The sequence below is a fragment of the Rousettus aegyptiacus genome, unplaced genomic scaffold (assembly GCF_014176215.1).
Source record: "Rousettus aegyptiacus isolate mRouAeg1 unplaced genomic scaffold, mRouAeg1.p scaffold_m13_p_8, whole genome shotgun sequence".
NCBI lineage: Eukaryota > Metazoa > Chordata > Mammalia > Chiroptera > Pteropodidae > Rousettus > Rousettus aegyptiacus.
Genome location: NW_023416311.1, coordinates 91,270,515 through 91,287,866, shown reverse-complemented (window position 1 = coordinate 91,287,866; position 17,352 = coordinate 91,270,515). Strand labels below are relative to the sequence as shown.

Genomic DNA, 17,352 nt, shown 5'->3' with positions numbered 1-17,352 from the left:
GTTTCTTAAAAATCCATAAATGTTTTTATTAAAAATGCATTTGTCATATAACTTGAACATCAAGCTCTTATTAGTACACTTTAATAAGAATTTATCAACAACAGAGAATAAAAATGTGAGTTTACCATAAGCCTTATAGTGTATGAATACTGCTCTCAAATATCAGTACACATATCGTGATTAATGTAAAGAAAGGAAAGTTGGTAAGATTAACTGTCATTCCCATTATTTCATTGTTTAAATTATCACATTAAAAAAAAGTATAAACAATTACCTGATGTAATTTAAAGAATCTTTCAATCTCTTCTCCATCTCCACCCACATTACTCACAAGTAGATGCCTCAGTTGATCTACAGGTCTAAGTTTATGAAACATAAGACTCCCCTAAGAAGTTAAAAAAAAAAAACATGAATAACAGACTTACCAAGTCTGGCTGCTACAACTGACACTGATATCTCATTTAATAAAATCAATGAAACAAACAAACAAAAATAATTCCAAGAATACAAAGCAAACTGGTCAAAAAGAGCATCTACATTTTAACCCCTAACATTTTAATAAGAAAACACTGCTCTATCAGTCAAACACAAACGATAGTAGGATAGCATGTGCTATTATCATGAATAAGAGAAAGGTATATAAAATGTTATGTCTAAAAAACCTTTTTAATTTTTTTGGTGGGAATGTTTTCTTATTAAATTTAGTTCTGATATAGGCTCAAGTAAATACTAGAATTTAAGCTATGATAAAGGCTGTCCCTCAAATCAGAAGATTATAGTTAGATTATCTATTAATCATGTTGGCACAAGTATGTTCATTTAGGAAAAAAAGGAGGTGGATCCTTACTCATATCTTACATCAGGATAAATTCTAAACAGATCAAAGATTTAAAGGACAATATAAAACTACAATAGTGCTAAAAGAAACTATGGGTGAATTTTTTAATGAACTTCAAAGTGAGAATTATTTTTACTATGACATAAATCCCAAAAGATAACTTGAAAATTCCAACTACTAATAAATTTTTAAAAATCGCAATAGATAAAATCAAATGACAAATTATGAAAAATATGAAACAAATCACAAAAAGTTCCCTTGATACACAAAGAGCTTCTATAAATTAAATAAAAAGATAAATCAATAGAAAAGTAAGTATAAAATAGAAAAAGATCATTCACAGAAAAGTAAACTCTTAAAAAGACAGTCTCACTCTGAATAAGATGGCACACTGTACTTGTTGACAGAACTATAAAAAAACAGGCACTCAGCATTCACTACTAGTTAATGTATGTATGTATACAGGGAAATCTAGCAAAATCTATCAAAATTATAAACATGTATACATATAAACATATATACATGCAAAATGATATATGCATAAGGCGGGAGCATTACTTTTAATGGCAGAGGATAATCCATTACCAAGGGTCTAGTGAAATACAGTAAAACCATATAAAAGAATACCTTTTAAATATAAATGGAATGGGTAAATTCTTTATATAATGATATGAAAAGAGCGCTACAACATATTTTTGAAATATAAAAAGCAAAGTATAAAACAGTGTATATAATATGCTACCACTTGTTTAGAGGTTTATTTATATTGTGTGTAGATCTGTCACATCTCTATGAAAAGATACAAAGACACTGGTGTCTCTGTAGGGAAGGGACCTAAAGGGAGGTTTAATTTTGTATACCCTTTGTTACACCATTTGAATTTGTCAGTGCATAATTATTCAAAAAATAAATATTGAGAAAAATTTTTAAATAATTTAAGTGAGAACAATAAATAAAACTTATTTATTTTACACAGCTGAACACTGGTGATAGAAATTCTACTTTAGAAAAAGTACAACACTTTATACAGAGCTAGTTCTTTTTGTTGTATTTCCGGGAATTTACAAACTATTTTTTTCTTAAGACTATTTTAAGAGTAAACATTGCTAGGTACATAAGTAAATGACTCTACTAAGCAACTATTGCAGAATACAAAAACATTAAATATTGCTTCTCTTCTTGTCTCCACATTAACAGAATGTGTACATACCTGTGCTGAGAGGAGAACAAATTTCTTTGGAGGCAACATGTGTTGCTGTACAACAACTGGTGAGTCGGTTATTGGAATATGATCCTTATTTAAGGGTGTAATTATTTTGTCTACTTTCAATTCATCTATTGCAGAAAGAGCCCAGGAATGACCATCAACACGGGTCATCATCTACATTAAAAGAAATAAAACTTTTTATACTAATATTATTAAAGTCGTGTATAGTAAAAAGGAAAAAAACAGATTTAATTTCTAAGTAAATATAGAATTTAATAAATAATACAATAACATATTCTCAAAAGTCTATTTAATTTTCTACTAATTCTAATCAGGCATCTTCTATAATAATCATCATTCCATACTAGAGAAGAAAGGCAAATTTTCCCTAAGATAAACTATAAATAGTATTTACTAGAATTATAATTCAATCTATAACTAAAGACTACCTTCTACTATCTTTCTAGGACAAATTGCTCTATACTGGTTGGTTCACTACTTACATTTTCTGACAAATAGATTTTTGGGTTCTTCTGAAGTTATATTTGCATTCTAAGCTAAGATACTCCTTTTAAAAAGTGGCTCAATCTCCTAAAATATTTTATTATAAAAAATTTCTAGAATTCAAAAATGTTGAAAGTAAAGGTCCACATGCCCAATACCTAGAGTCAACCATTGTTAGCATTTTGCCATATTTGGTTTCTGTTTTTTTTCTTTTACTGAACCATCTGAAAGTTATGAACCTGATATGTCACTGCTACTTTTGCATGCATCTCCTAAAAGGATGTTTTCTTATATAACCATGATACTGTTATAATGCTTAATATTAACAATTCCCTAATATAATCAAATGTCTAGCCAATACAGAATTTCCTTGTTGTCCCAGTGTCTTTTAGAGCTGTTTTTGGAAGACTAAAATTTAGTCAGAGTTCATGCACTATATTTATATTTGGTGTTTTTATTTTATTTTAAAGTCCATATTTGAGAACTCGAGCATTATACAAATGAAATACGATGTATAGTATTTGCTTTTTAAAAAATAATAGTTAACATTTATCAAGTGCTTCCTATGTGCCAGACAGTGCTCTGAGCGATATACAAACTTGTTTAATTCCACCACAACCCCATAGAGGTAGTTACTATAATAGACAAGGAAATTGAGAGCCAGAGACATTTTAAGTTTTTTGAGTCGCAGATTCGAGGAAATGGAGCCAGAAGTCAAACCTATACCCCCTAGCATTGGACTCCCATCAGGACAGGGTTTATAACTACTGAGTTCTAAATCCTCACAATCTATCACAGCATGAGACACATACATGTGCTCAGTAAAGTTCAAATAAATAAAGAATTTGGGAAAGGTGTGCCTTAACTTCTTATCTATCTCCTGCCTCTTCCCCAGTAACTCGGGCCATGTCGGAAACTTGGAAAAGCCCTTTCAAACCATGTGTCCATTCCTGAGGGTTGGGTTTTTCTTCCCACCTTTTCCTACCCGCCTAACTAGAATGGCTTAAGTTGGAGAATAATCAGGAAGCAGCCAGTGACAGCTGGACCCAAGAAGCCTTTAAAAAGATAGTTCCAAAGAAAGAGTATTAGACATTCACACTCTAGTGGGGGATGGTTTATCCGGTTTGATCAGCAGCCTCTAGGGGCAGGCAGCGTGGACTATGCTAGGGCATCTAGGAGAACAGGTAGGGGTGGGATAGGGGACACCAAAGGGAGCAGAGATAGCCTCTCCCAGCCATACCCTCGGGGGGTGCTGGCCTCCCCTTAGGTCCTTGTGGAATGGGATGGCCAGCCCAGATATGGGACTGGGCTAGAACAGGCCGGGACCACACGCCTCACACCTAGAACCTCTACACTGACTTCATGGAGTACGTGGTAGTATTTGCTTTTAAAACACAATTACATATTTGTGTGTGCACATTTGTTTGAGTAAGGAAGAGAGATGAAACAAGATAGAGAAATGCTGGTAACTGACCAAAGTGGAGTTCAGGTTACCATTTTCTCTATTCTTGTGTATGTTCGAAATTTTCTATAATTAAAGGGGAAAATTTTTTAAATTTAGGCAGAACTAAACTAGAAATCATTAGAATGAAAGTCTAAGTCATAACGATAATGAATTAGACATAATCCATTATCCGATAATAAATCAGAAGTTAAAGTTTCTAATTTATTCTTCACTTAAAATTATGTTATATAAAAAATTCTTTGTGATTCTCAGGATAGCTTACCTGGGTTTCCATCATTGGCTTTTGGAAAGGAAATGTATCATGGTTGACACACCACAAAATGTCATTATCTTCATTTTCTGAGGCTGCCATCAGTAGAATACCTAAAAGGTTAACACACAAAATCTTATGATGCCAAATAATATGCATCCCCAATAATCTTAATAATATTAATTAACATTAATCTGCATATATAAAACACTCATTATAAGAGTTATAAATAAATAAAAATAAATTCCTTCAAAGGTCATATAATTATTGGTAGGGTAGGATTATTAAGTGTTCCAGATTTTATACTGTTTCAAGTAAACACTTATTTTTTTCCCACATTTTAACATTTCTGAAGTTAGGACATATTTTGCAATCAACAGTGTATCAATTTAATTATTAACTTTAAAAAATATGTTTAGTGCATAAAAAATGTTGTGACTTACAATCAAAGGTATCTAATATTTAATGAAATAGAGTTTATGTACTGGTTAAATCAAACACACTATAAATAAAAATGAAGTTAGTAGTGGAATGGCAGAGATAAATACATTATAAAAACATCATCTCAGCAATACTAGCTGATATTAGTTTGATTTTGAAATATATTTTCCTGTGTTCAATACCAGCTCCTTGCACTAATTTGTTCCCTTTGTATTGGCATTAAGAAATATCAGTCTTAAGTCCATGGATGGTTTAGGTAATGGGACTGTAATTAACTAATAATATACTAATTATAATTAGCTTGTGAAAATTTGAGAGTAGTTTATATCAAGCTAGAAGAAAATGTTTCTTAAAATTTAGCATATGGAAGTTTGAAAAACTGCAATTTGATTGTTTCATGAGCATAATTAAAACCACAGTATTTTTTCCTCCACACATTTCTAGCTATAAAACTTAATTCTATTTACAATGGCATAGGAAAGAATACAATACTTAGTAGATTTAAGAAGTGGAACATTTGTACATAGTACAACATACACGCACACTCTAAAAAATTAAGTCTAATAACAAGACACCCACATTCATATATTTGAAGATTTAATATTAAGATGACAATACTCCTCAAATTGATGTACATTTTCAACAATCAAAATCCTACTTTTTTTAAAAAAAAGAAATTGACGAACTGATCCTAAAATCCATATGAAAATGCAAGAGATCCAGAATAGTCGAAATGATCTTGAAAGAAAAGATCCAAGTTGGAATTTCAAAACTTATGACAAAGAACAGATGTACAGACTGATGGAATAAAACTGAATCTAGAATCCATATATTTATGGGCTATTCATTTGAGACAAAGATGCCAAGACAATTCAAAGAGAAAAAAGTTTTTCAACAAATGGTGCTGAAAACTGCTAAAAAAAAATGAAGTCAGACCTCTCCTCATATGATTTAGAAAAACTAATCCAAAATGAATTAAAGATCTAAATATAAGAGCGAAAACTATAAAACCTAAAGAGGAAAACAGGAGTAAATGTTCATGACTCTGGGTTAGGAAATGGTTTCTTAAAGATAAACTCAAAGTATAGCAAGAAAAGAAAACAAAGATAAGTTGGACTTTATCAAAATTAAAAACTTTTGTGATTCAAAGGACATCAGAAAGTAAAAACATAACCTACAAAATGGCAGAAAATACTTGCAATATACCCAAAAAGAGATCTGTGTCCAGATTGTATTATACCAAGAGCCCTTATAAATCAATAATTAAAAGACAACTTGATTTTAAAAAGAGAAAGGATCTGAATAGTTATTTCTCCAAAAATGTATGAATGGCAATAAACACAAAAAAAGATGCATCAGGCAAATGCAAATCAAAACTGCCAATGAGATAACACTTCACACCCACAAGGATGAACATAATACAAAGACAGAAAACAACAATGTAGCAAAAGTATAACCCTACTTGTAAAAATGTAAAATGGCATAAATGCTTTGGAAACAGTCTGGCAGTTCCTCAAAGGTTAAACACAGAGTTACCACATGATCCAATAATGCCATTCCTAAGGTATGTGCCCAAAAGACATGAAAACATGTCCATACAAGAACTTGTACAAGAATGTTCATAGCATTATTCACAATAGCCAAACAGCAGAAGCAATAAAAATGCCCACCAAATGATGAACGGATAAATAAAATGTATTCACACAGTGAAATATTGAGAAATGAAAGAAATGAACAGGCTATATTATGTATTGACCTTGAAAGTATTATGCTAAGTGAAAGAAGTCGGCCATATACTGTCTGATTCTATTTATCTGAAATGTCCAAAACAGGCAAATCCATAGACAAAGAAATTAGACTAGTGATTTCCCAAAGCTGAGAAAAGGGTATAGGGAATGATTGTTAATGGGTACAGGATTTTTCAGGGGTGATAAAAATGTTATAGAATTAGACAGTGGTGATAGTTGTACAACTCAGATTAAACTAAAAATCACTAGATATAAAAGGCTAAATTTTATGGTATGTGAATTATATCTCAATAAAGCTGTTATTTAAAAATACTGAGAAAAAATACTGAGAAAGTGCATATTATGTATTTGAAAAAATTTTACTTGTAAAGGGAAGCTTTATTTGGGTGTTAAAAATGAAATGTTGGAAGAAATATTAGAATAAGCAAAGAAAAGGCTTTAGAATAATTAGAAAATAAAAACAAACATTTTACAAATGCTTTCTCATCATGGGAAATAAAAGCACATATAGATTTTTCAAGTTTTGATATTTCATTAGAATTTTTTTGGTGAAGATTTCAAATTGTTCCATGAAAAACTCTCCACACCCATAAAAATACTGACACAGCAGGCAAAATGTAAGTGAGCCATTTGAGTTTTCCTAACAGTCTTGAAGAACAAAAGCTCAGAGTCTACTGCAGTGCATGTAACACTGATTTTGATCTGTGAGATTATACATGAGGCTAATAACATATAAAATTAAAACAATTTAAAAAGTACTTAGATATTTAAAAAATGCTATAGTTTTTATAAATATATGAATTAAAAATGCTTGAAATATCATGGTGATATAAAAAATGTTCCTGGATAAGAAACCAAAATATCCCCAAATTTTATTGGAAAATCTATCTTCGAATGCCTCAAATGCGTTCTAGTTTTAATAAGTGTAAGAACTCTGTCTTCAATTTGATAGCATTCCAGAACTTACCTTTACTGTACAGAGCTTTATGTACTTTTGAAGGCTTTTCCACTGTTGAAGACGCAGAGAATCCAGGAGGTAAGCGAACGTGAACCAGTGTCAATGTATTAGGTCTTGCTAATGGCTGTCTGAATGGACAAGTGCTGAAATATAACCGTATACCTAATGATGGGGTAAAATTTTACATCAGTAAAAAAGAAAAGACCTTAGGTACATGTGTTATCAAAACAATTTCACAGTGAAACACAGAACTCTGTTAAAGCCATACATCATTTTCCTGACTTTTCTTAAATTACAACATTTACTACCAGCTGAAGTAGATTTCTAAGACAATGTCACTAGAAATTGAGAGGTGAATCAACAAATTTCATCAGAAAGAACTTGCAACTATAAGCCAAAGGAGCTTTTGTTCCAATTTAGGATCTGTCACCGAATGTAGCCACTTTCAGGCCTGGTTATACATTTATAAAATGAGGAGACAGAACAGGAGGAATCTTCCAATTTTCAGAGTCCTTAATTTTATGAATTATTAATATGATTTGATAATTAAAACAGAAGAAAAAACATTTGAAATCATATATATCCAAATCTAAGGATTACCAAGTTATAAAAGCGATAGCAGATGTATAAATGAAACAACATACCCACATGTGTGACAGCCAATAACTGACAGTCCAGTGATTCAGAATTTTCGATCACTGCTATCTGAACAATTGGTTTAAAAACAGAACGATCTATAGTCCTAAAAAAAGGGAAAAAACTGGTTTATTTAAAACATGTCTACTAAATTACAAGAAACATTTTCCATCAGTATTTTTGCATCTAAACATGTTAAAATAGTTTAACATAATGAGACTAACTTCTTAGGAAAGTAACACAATAGCAGCAAGAACTGGCAAAAAACCCCAAATGTGTGTTGTTTACATTAACACTATTAAAAGTGCCTCTTTTTTCAAAGATCATAAAAGAAAGCTAAATCCACTGGGTAAATGGCTAATGGGGAACACGGTGTTCCCAGAGCATCAAAATTATTATTGTAAAAGTTATCACTAATGAAAAAGTGGGAGAAAAACGGTCCTTTCTAAAGGAGAGGTCTGGAGGACACTATTTTAACCAACTGTTCGATAGTGAGAGAACTGGTTTTATTATGTGCTGCTGATGTAATGCTTTAGCTTTAAGAAATTCACATCACCTATGTATTATTGGCTAAAAAAATATTACTCTGACTTTAACAAGGAAAAATAAAAATTCAGATATTATATAAATAACACTCTTGCTTTTCAAACGTCCCAAAAGTTAAAATTTTGAAAAAGAAAAGGCAGTGAGTTCCATTTGATATTAAAGACTAATGACCAGTGCAATTCATGAGCTCTTACTGAATCTGTAGAAAAACAGAAAAATAGCTATAAAATATTTTGGGGACCATTAAGTAATTTTAATATAGACTGTATTATTACAAGATAATATTACAAAATTATTAAATTTCTTAGGGGTGGAACTGGTATTGTGCTTACATAAGAGACTTAGTAGACAGAAGCTGAAAGATTTCAAGGTAAAAGTCATGATGTCTGCAACTTTTCAAATAACTCATGAAAAAGCAAATGAAGCAAAATTGGTGAACTTAGGTAAAGGGTCTATCAGTTTTTACCATGCTGCTCTTTAAATTTTTCTGTGGATTGGAAAAAACTTCCCCAAAAAAGCTGGGACAAGAAATAGGAAACCCGTCTATGGCCATGCCAGCCTGAACAGGCCCGATCCCATCTGAGCTTGGAAGCTAAGCAGGGCCGGGCCTGGTTAGCACTTGGATGGGAGACCACCTAGGAAGACTAGGTATTATAGGTGTTTTAAAAAAAAAAAAAAAAAAAAATAGGAAACCCTTTATTTTAGATTGTCTTGAGAAATTCTGTGTCACTGAACAGCAAAGAAAATATGTTGATTTTTCACTAAGTAACTGAATATAGCAATAATCCAGGCACACATGTCACAGATGCTAAAAATTTGAGGTCTGTGTTTTATGAAGAGAATATATGTATCTGAGTCAAATCAGTTGTGATGCATGAAAACTGCAGTGTATACTGTCTGAAGACTTGGATTCTAGCTTGGGTTCCAGAACTTTAGGAGCCAGACCTCAGGCAATGATAACATTCTTTAGTTTGTTTTCTCAAGAATATAATGTGGACACTACAGCTGTAAAGTATTTCCAGAATGCACCAACACAACTTATACTACGTAGGCCTGTTAAAAAGATGGAGTAGTTATAAGAGGGCAATCTTCGAGACATGTAGTTTCCTAGACACAACACCTGTAATGCCTATACAGACCACCCAAAGTTCCAAGGACAAACATATGCCAATCTGTATTTTGCACTGTAAAACCAGTCTACTTTATGTTTCAAACCATCCAACATAAGAATAAGAGTCTCTAGCACCTCTGCTTCAAATATAATTTATAGTGTCATCTCCTTCAACATGCCTAATCTTTTAGATGTACTTTGAGGAGGAAATAGTTTTAGTATGCTGCAGATAAATAGTATAATTATGCTTGCAAATGAAATTTTTAAAAGTAAATTACATATTATTACCTAGCAATGTTTCCAGCAGCAGAGACAATAGAATTCTGTGACACTGAAGCAACTCTGCTCATTCCTTGTCCATCGTAGCCCAAATCATAAACCTGTAAATAAAAAATGGTACCGCTGAAACATAACTATAGGCTATATACATTTCATAAAATGAACTTTTTAGTGTAATTTTATTATATAGACTTTTCCTTTTTAGGAACTCTTTAATTTTGGTTCTTCATGTACGTATAGAAACATTGACAGATTTTAATTTCCATAAAAAATGGGCCCTAAGGATTTTGTTTTAAAAGCACAAAGTTCAGAGAAAAAGAGTGACTCAATCATCTTCCTTAAAAAAGGGGATGTTGTTTCACCTTAAATAGTGATATAATGGCAATACTTACCTGTATTACTCCTTTCTCAGATCGTGTATATAAAATGTTTCTAGAATTATCAATTGCAATTTGAACAATAGGATCTAAAAGACAAAAAAAGGTAAAAAAACCCACAAGATTAACAAATAAAACTCAGTAACTGTGTACAACAAATTAAAATTGTTAAATTAGAACTTGCAATTCAGGGGTTTTCCTCTTGCTTTGTAAATAAGTTCTAAGACGTGTATAAGAACAAAGACAAGAAGCGTGAAAAAAAGGAGACCTCAAACACTGTGACTGACTGGGTTAAGAAAATCACAAATAAGTTAATTCTGCTCCCTAAATGAATTTTAAGCCAAACAAAAAACAAGTTCTAGATTTCTTTATTCAACGAACATTTAATGAATGTTTGCTGTATGTTAGAAATACATGAAATAATTATACTCGGTCCATTCTGCCAAGAAACTTCCAGTTTAGTTTTATAATTCATTGTGTGAAGGGAAATAATTTAAAATTCCAGCCATATTAATGTTAAGTTACTTTATATTGTTCCATTATGAATTTAAATTTATAAATTTTAAATTATTTCATCTGCATAAATCTCTCATTTTATTAAAAACTCAAATATTAATTTTATGCTGGGAATTTATTCTAGACCAGGCAAAACATGCATTAAATGCCTGTCTAGCATTCTCACATACACATTTTAAGTATGTACATAGCTGTTTTAGACACATGTTCCATGATGCTATGTTATAGGCGCTTGGGAATAAAATCCAGTTTCTATATTTTATAGTCTCTTCTTTTTTTTATGCCTACAGCACCTGGTCTTCCTAGGTGGTTTCCCATCCAAGTACTAACCAGGCCCGGCCCTGCTTAGCTTCCGAGATCAGATGCGATCGGGCACGTTCAGGGCCCTTCTTTTAAGAGACCATATGAATATGTAATGTTGTTTAATAAGATAAACTGTTTAAGTTAATAATAAAAATTTCAGAGGAAAATGTTTTCCAAATTTATTTCCTACTTACCATCTTCTGAAAATGTGAATTGTAGCAATGAAGGAACAAGAAAAGAAAGCGAGCTCTTTGAGTGGTTTATTTTCCTGCATCTTTGGCTAAACCAACCTGCTTCTGCCTTAAAAGAAAAAATTGAAAGAAAGATGATTTATAAATGTAGGTACTTCTGTCACAGCAACAACAGTATACTCATGTTTACAAAATCCTCAAATCTTATGAAATACCAGTAATTGTAAATAAAGCGAGACATATTCCAAAGTACTGAATTTAGTCCTGTAATTAAAAATAGAAAATGTAGTTATCTCTAATCAAATCACTGCTCTCAATGAAATCAGCTGTCTATTCCAGTAATCTCAGTAGTGCTATATTAGTGAACTCATATTTTAATTTTCTTAAAAACTCCTATTTGAAAGTATAAGGAACATAATAAGCACAATATATAAGTACCCAAATAGATAGGATAGAGGTACTTCTATCATCTCTTCCCACTTCTGCTAAAAGGAAATTTTAACAATAGCAGCCACTACCATCATAATCTATGGTCTACCTCTCAATGACTGTATTTTGCCGCACAAAACCATTTTGTGGTAATGAACAAAGCAAAGAGAAACTGGGCAAGAAAGTGGTACAACATGATATAAACACCACAGCTGACATGGGTTCTAATACTAGCTCTGTCACTAACTAGCTCTGCCACTAACTGGCTGCGTGACTATTGAGAATATTACTTTATGTGTCAAATATGTATGGTGAAAGAAGGAGACCAGACTTTGGATGGTAAGAAAGTTGTACGCCTGAAATTTATATAATGTCATTAACTAATGTTACCCCAATAAATTTAATTAAAAATAAAAGGAGAATATTACTTTGCTTCCTAAGGTTTACCTTAGGAAAAAAAAAAAAGGCAACAATACAATGAGTAAAAAACAAAAGGAGCTAAGGACACAAAAAGGCATTTCAGAGCAGAGAAAATGCAAATGACCAATAAATACATGAAAAGATGCTTAACTAGTAAAAAAAAAAAAAAAAATTTCCCTCCATCAGACTGGCCAAAATTAGTAAGTCTGACTAATATCAATGTTAGTAAGAATGGGTGATAGGGAAATATATTCATGGATACCTGTAAAAGGCCTAAAATTCTTAGAGGGCAAAATGAAAATAAGAAATATAATTTTAAAGACATGTAAGTACAATCCAACTACTAGAATTCTAAATCTCTACACAAAAAAAAACCTCTGCACATGTGCACAAGGAGGCCTGCAAAAGAACACTTATAATAACTTTATTTGTGGAAGGGAAAACTGAAAACCTATAAATCCGCCAAAAAAGGAATTGTTAAATAAACCATGTACCTCTGATTTATGGACAAATATGCAATAATCACCAAACATAATATATCTATCTACTAGATAGAGACAAGAAAAGACTTCCAAAACATAGTTAAAAGCTAATTATGCAACAAAACATAAGCAACAATCCAAGTAAAAACATACAAACACAAAATGTATACATGTATACACACATAAATGCATAGAGACATTCACATTGCAGGCATGACGTAGTCATTGAGGACTATGGCTTTAACTGTATGTTTGAATACTTTCTATAAGAATATATTAATGTGCTTCTGTAATTGCAAAACAAAAACAAAATCCATTTCTACTTCATCGAGAGAGAAAAAATGTTTATAAATGCTAGACTTACTTGGTATGCTACTTCATATAAACAGCCATCCTTTCCAGCCAAGAATATTCTGCCATTATCAGTGGAAGTTATTGTTAAAAGGTAAGTATTGTCAGTAGGAAGGGAATATAAAGGATCCGGAAGCAACTGCATTCCGCCACACATGCTGTCGTTAAGAACTCCGGATCCTTTTTTTTAAAAGACAGAACACAGGAATCAGTTTGTTTACTTTTTTGAAGTTTAAAACAAACTCTATTATCTTTAAAATTTATATTTTTACTGAATTCTTACTGGTATACTTGACAGCTTCTATAAAGTCCATTTTTAAATTACTATAAAAAGCTTGATACAATTTGATAATTCAAGTTAAAGAGAACTTACAGTATGCATATATGTAAAAACTTTAATACATGTAATTATAATATATAGTATGTAACACTGTAAAACACAAATCAAAAAACTAACCCAAATTTTAAAGTCTTTTCCTGTTTAGGAAAAAAAAGTGTAGCTCACTGCCACCACTAATTTAACGTAACGTGTAGGAATGCTATGTTTTCTAGGATTTGACATTTTCAGAGATCAAGAATTACTCTATTTTGTACACGGAAATATCACTACTAAAAACAGAATGCTATAAATAGAATGTCATTGTTTCCAAAGAACATCGACATACTAGAGTGATGCAAAAATAATAATAAAAGTGAGATATGTCATGGCAAACTGTGGGGTAAGGTTAGGACTGTAATCAGAGGTATCTTATCTCGGGGTAAATGCTGCAGCTCCACGGCAAATATCCTAGGGGGCAAACAGGAAATGGGTAAAGTTTTGGAAAAGAGCCTAAGGATGTGGTAGTAATAAACAATAATGAGTCACTGAAACTCAATATTATTTCATCCAAAATAGATTGCCACAATGCAAAAGAAACCACTGAATGTGCTTGCAATAAATTAACTGAGGGCTTCTTCAAGGGAAAGAATAACTTCTTATATTAGTGTTCCATATATTAAAATGGTCATTCAAAAAAATCAGAAACGAAGAAAGTGAAGGCATTACTGAAAAACTGGCATCAATTATTTATCTTTTACTACCCTCTCTTCATACCGTACATTTAAAATGTGCACATTAATATGGTAAATACATCCAAAATGCTTTGGTGGAAATACTATCTTGTAAGATACCATATCTATGGAAAATTATTTTTCATGAGCAAATGGCCTGGAAAGTTAACTTAGTGAAAAAGGTTAGTTTTTAATTATAATATTAAGTTCACCATCACATTTTTATTTTAAAAAACACATGTGGGTTGCTATACCTGTTTGCAAATTAGCATAGCTAAGTCCAAGGATCACTATATCCACAGGGGTTGCCAAAACCAAGAGGTGTCGTACGTGAGGCTGAAAGATGCCTAAGATAAAATAGTCATGTTATGGATTATTTTCCATAAAAATCCAGTATTTAAACATTAATAGAATAAGGTTTTACCATTAAGGTTTTACAATGAGCTAATGATTAAGTAGTATACAAAAAGTCTGAAACCAATTTATTTAATTTTGATGTTAAAATATTACTACCTACGATCATTTTCAAAAAGAAAATAGCAGAATAAAACACCGTTGGAAATAAATACTTTAGTATTTAACACCACTTAAAATCAGTGTAACATTACAAAATAGCCCAGGTTTATTAAATTATAAAGATTTCTATTTGTGTACCCACATTCATAGCAGTATAATTCACAGTAACTAAAAGATGGAAGCAACCCAAATGTCCATCAACAGATGAATGGATAAATAAAACATGGGATCTACATGCAATGGAATAAAAAAGGAAATTCTGATACATACTACAACAGTGATGAATCTTGAGGACATTATGCTAAGTGAAGTGAGCCAGTCACAAAAAGACAGAAAGTATTTTTAAAAAGTAACTTACTTCAGTTACCCTGAGTAGTCAAATTCATAGAAACAGAAATCAGTTTATACGTCGTGTAAGTTTCCCAAATGAGTTTATATATCAAAATCAGATAATTTACAGTTTCAGAGGGGATATTACCAAGTACAAATACTTTTTTGTTAATTTATGTTGAGGTACTGTTTAGCTTGGTGGAGTGGTGTGAGATGCTATATACATCACTGTCATTTTATGACCCCCCAAATAATGTCTAATAGGAATAAAAGGAAATACATCTTGTTATAATTATGGACATCTTTTTATGTATATATACTTGGCCTATTTACAGGTGTTAAATGTTATAGAAAATACAATAGCTTATATTATCACTTGGTTTTACTTTCATTAATGAATGTCAAGGGGCCAATTTGTGTCTCAAAGTTGAAGTGAATGAAGCTGAAGGCATAGATCTTCTACTTTAATGACCTCAAAACATAGTTGACATTTCATAAGTTAATTTAAAAAGCCTGAACTTTATGAAAACTTAGATTTTTATTAATAAAAGTCTTATCTAAAAGTATTTGGTCACAATGCTAAGCCAAAGAAGCCATCTTTGATTACAGAAACCTTCATAAAGTTGGAATTTAATAAAGTGGTAGAGATGGTTTATGGCTTGGAGTAAAGAAAGATTAAGTAAAACTGCCCTGTCAAATGATGTCATCTCTAAAATCTCTCCTAATTTATTCAAGTATTGTACGGTAGATGGTAGAAATGGAAGCTATTTCCCTTTAGGATGCCATAGGGTCAAATGACTGATATTTCTCACTTTAGTCACTCTCATTTCTTATTTATAAAGTGTACATCTTATTAGTACCTTTTAGACACTGCCAGTTGTCTAACAGTTCAAAGTTTTACTATTCAATAAAAATTTGAAAGAAGTAGTTTAATAACGTGTACAAATATGAGCACATATGATCCTTTGTGATGCATCTGTGTTTGTTACTTTAATGAGGAAACTCAACAGAACACTAACTCACTGAATTTTATAAAGGTATGCTTTGGCAACAAAAACTTGGCCAATGGTACTTTCAGCTTCAATGACAGGTATTTTATCCAGAAATAAGAATATATAAAGTTCTTCTCTTCTACTGAGAAGGTCACTGACTTTCTAGAAATAGCTGACTGGACTTGAGTAAAGTTTACTCTATTAGGGACAAGGAAAGACCATTTCGAGAATAACTTGCAGGAAGTCCTGAGTTTATACATGATTTGATTTGGTGGTAGCTCTATTGGTCATACAAATGAGGTAGACTGTTTGATTCATAATCACATAATTGCGCAAATGGATACTGCCCCAAAGTCACAAGCTCTTTCAGCTAAGTTATCTCCTTGGAAGATGAGACCGAAGCTGGACTACTATGTGAATCTTTCGATATATGATATGCTTCTTTGTGAGGAAATCTTGTCAATTTGTCTGTAGGCAATAACTTGCAAATGCTAGAAAACATTTAAGAATTCTTATGTCTTATTCAAAAAATCATAAAATTGAAACATGGATTCACAATTTTCTTGTTTACATAGAAGAGTCAATAAAACAGAATCTTGCCAAAAAGCCTCTATGACTTAGAAAACAATGACTTTACTTTGAAGAATGTTTTCTTGTAAAAGGTAAAGATGTGGACATCGTTAGCTTTAACATATGTTGGAATTTTCAGTCAGAATTTTCAGCACTTGTTGATAGCAGTTAGAATTGTTTAATTATCAAAGATAACACCTTTGTTGTCATATCAAACACTATGCTATAATTTTAATTTTGCACTGAAATTTACATTTGAGAACAAAATTTTACTAGCAATTTTAGACAGGCAATTTATACTTATTACAACAGGGACAGGAACAGTTGTTGACTTTTATATGAATCAACTTCTAATTGAAGAAATAAGACGGAAGTACATTAGGGTAAAGAATGCTGTATCTAAGGAAATACGTTTTCAATGTAATCCCAGTGCACAAAACTGCATGTTTGTATTTATGTGAATTATTAATCTTAAAACTGCTGTGACCTTAAAAAATTTTATTGAGGCCTTGCAACCAAATGAATTTTGTCTATTATATCCTTTTGTAGGAAGGTACATTCATGAGATGTATATTAAATTTAAATCAATCAATTCTGTTTATCAGTAGCTGTGATAAAAGATCTGGCATAATAAAAGTTGAAACTGTAAGTTAAATAATGCTTATGACTTCTCTAAGATTTATTCTGAATTCTGTTCTCATTTCCATGGGCTATCAAGACTAAAAAAAAAATGCAGAAACAAAATTATTTTTAATTAAGTAACCGATGAAAAATGTGTAATGCAAAATCTTGAGATGAATCAAAGAAAGTAACAAAAAGCAAAGAAGATAAAATTCAAAACT

The 17,352-nt window shown here is 31.5% G+C and overlaps 1 protein-coding gene and 1 pseudogene across 1 annotated transcript in view; one reads left to right on the top strand and one right to left on the bottom strand.

Annotated features, from left to right (window-relative positions):
* Window positions 1-17,352, bottom strand: part of NUP155 (nucleoporin 155) — a 52,245-nt gene that overhangs the window by 28,054 nt on the left and 6,839 nt on the right. The window contains exons 5-14 of the mRNA XM_016142473.2: window positions 14,357-14,449; window positions 13,066-13,232; window positions 11,374-11,479; window positions 10,376-10,449; window positions 9,993-10,084; window positions 8,056-8,153; window positions 7,421-7,573; window positions 4,277-4,377; window positions 2,049-2,219; window positions 275-385 (exon numbers count right to left, since the gene is read on the bottom strand). Of these exons, the coding sequence (XP_015997959.2) occupies window positions 275-385; window positions 2,049-2,219; window positions 4,277-4,377; window positions 7,421-7,573; window positions 8,056-8,153; window positions 9,993-10,084; window positions 10,376-10,449; window positions 11,374-11,479; window positions 13,066-13,232; window positions 14,357-14,449 (1,166 nt within the window). The remainder of the gene's footprint in view (window positions 1-274; window positions 386-2,048; window positions 2,220-4,276; window positions 4,378-7,420; window positions 7,574-8,055; window positions 8,154-9,992; window positions 10,085-10,375; window positions 10,450-11,373; window positions 11,480-13,065; window positions 13,233-14,356; window positions 14,450-17,352) is intronic.
* Window positions 9,135-9,253, top strand: LOC118607610 (annotated as a pseudogene).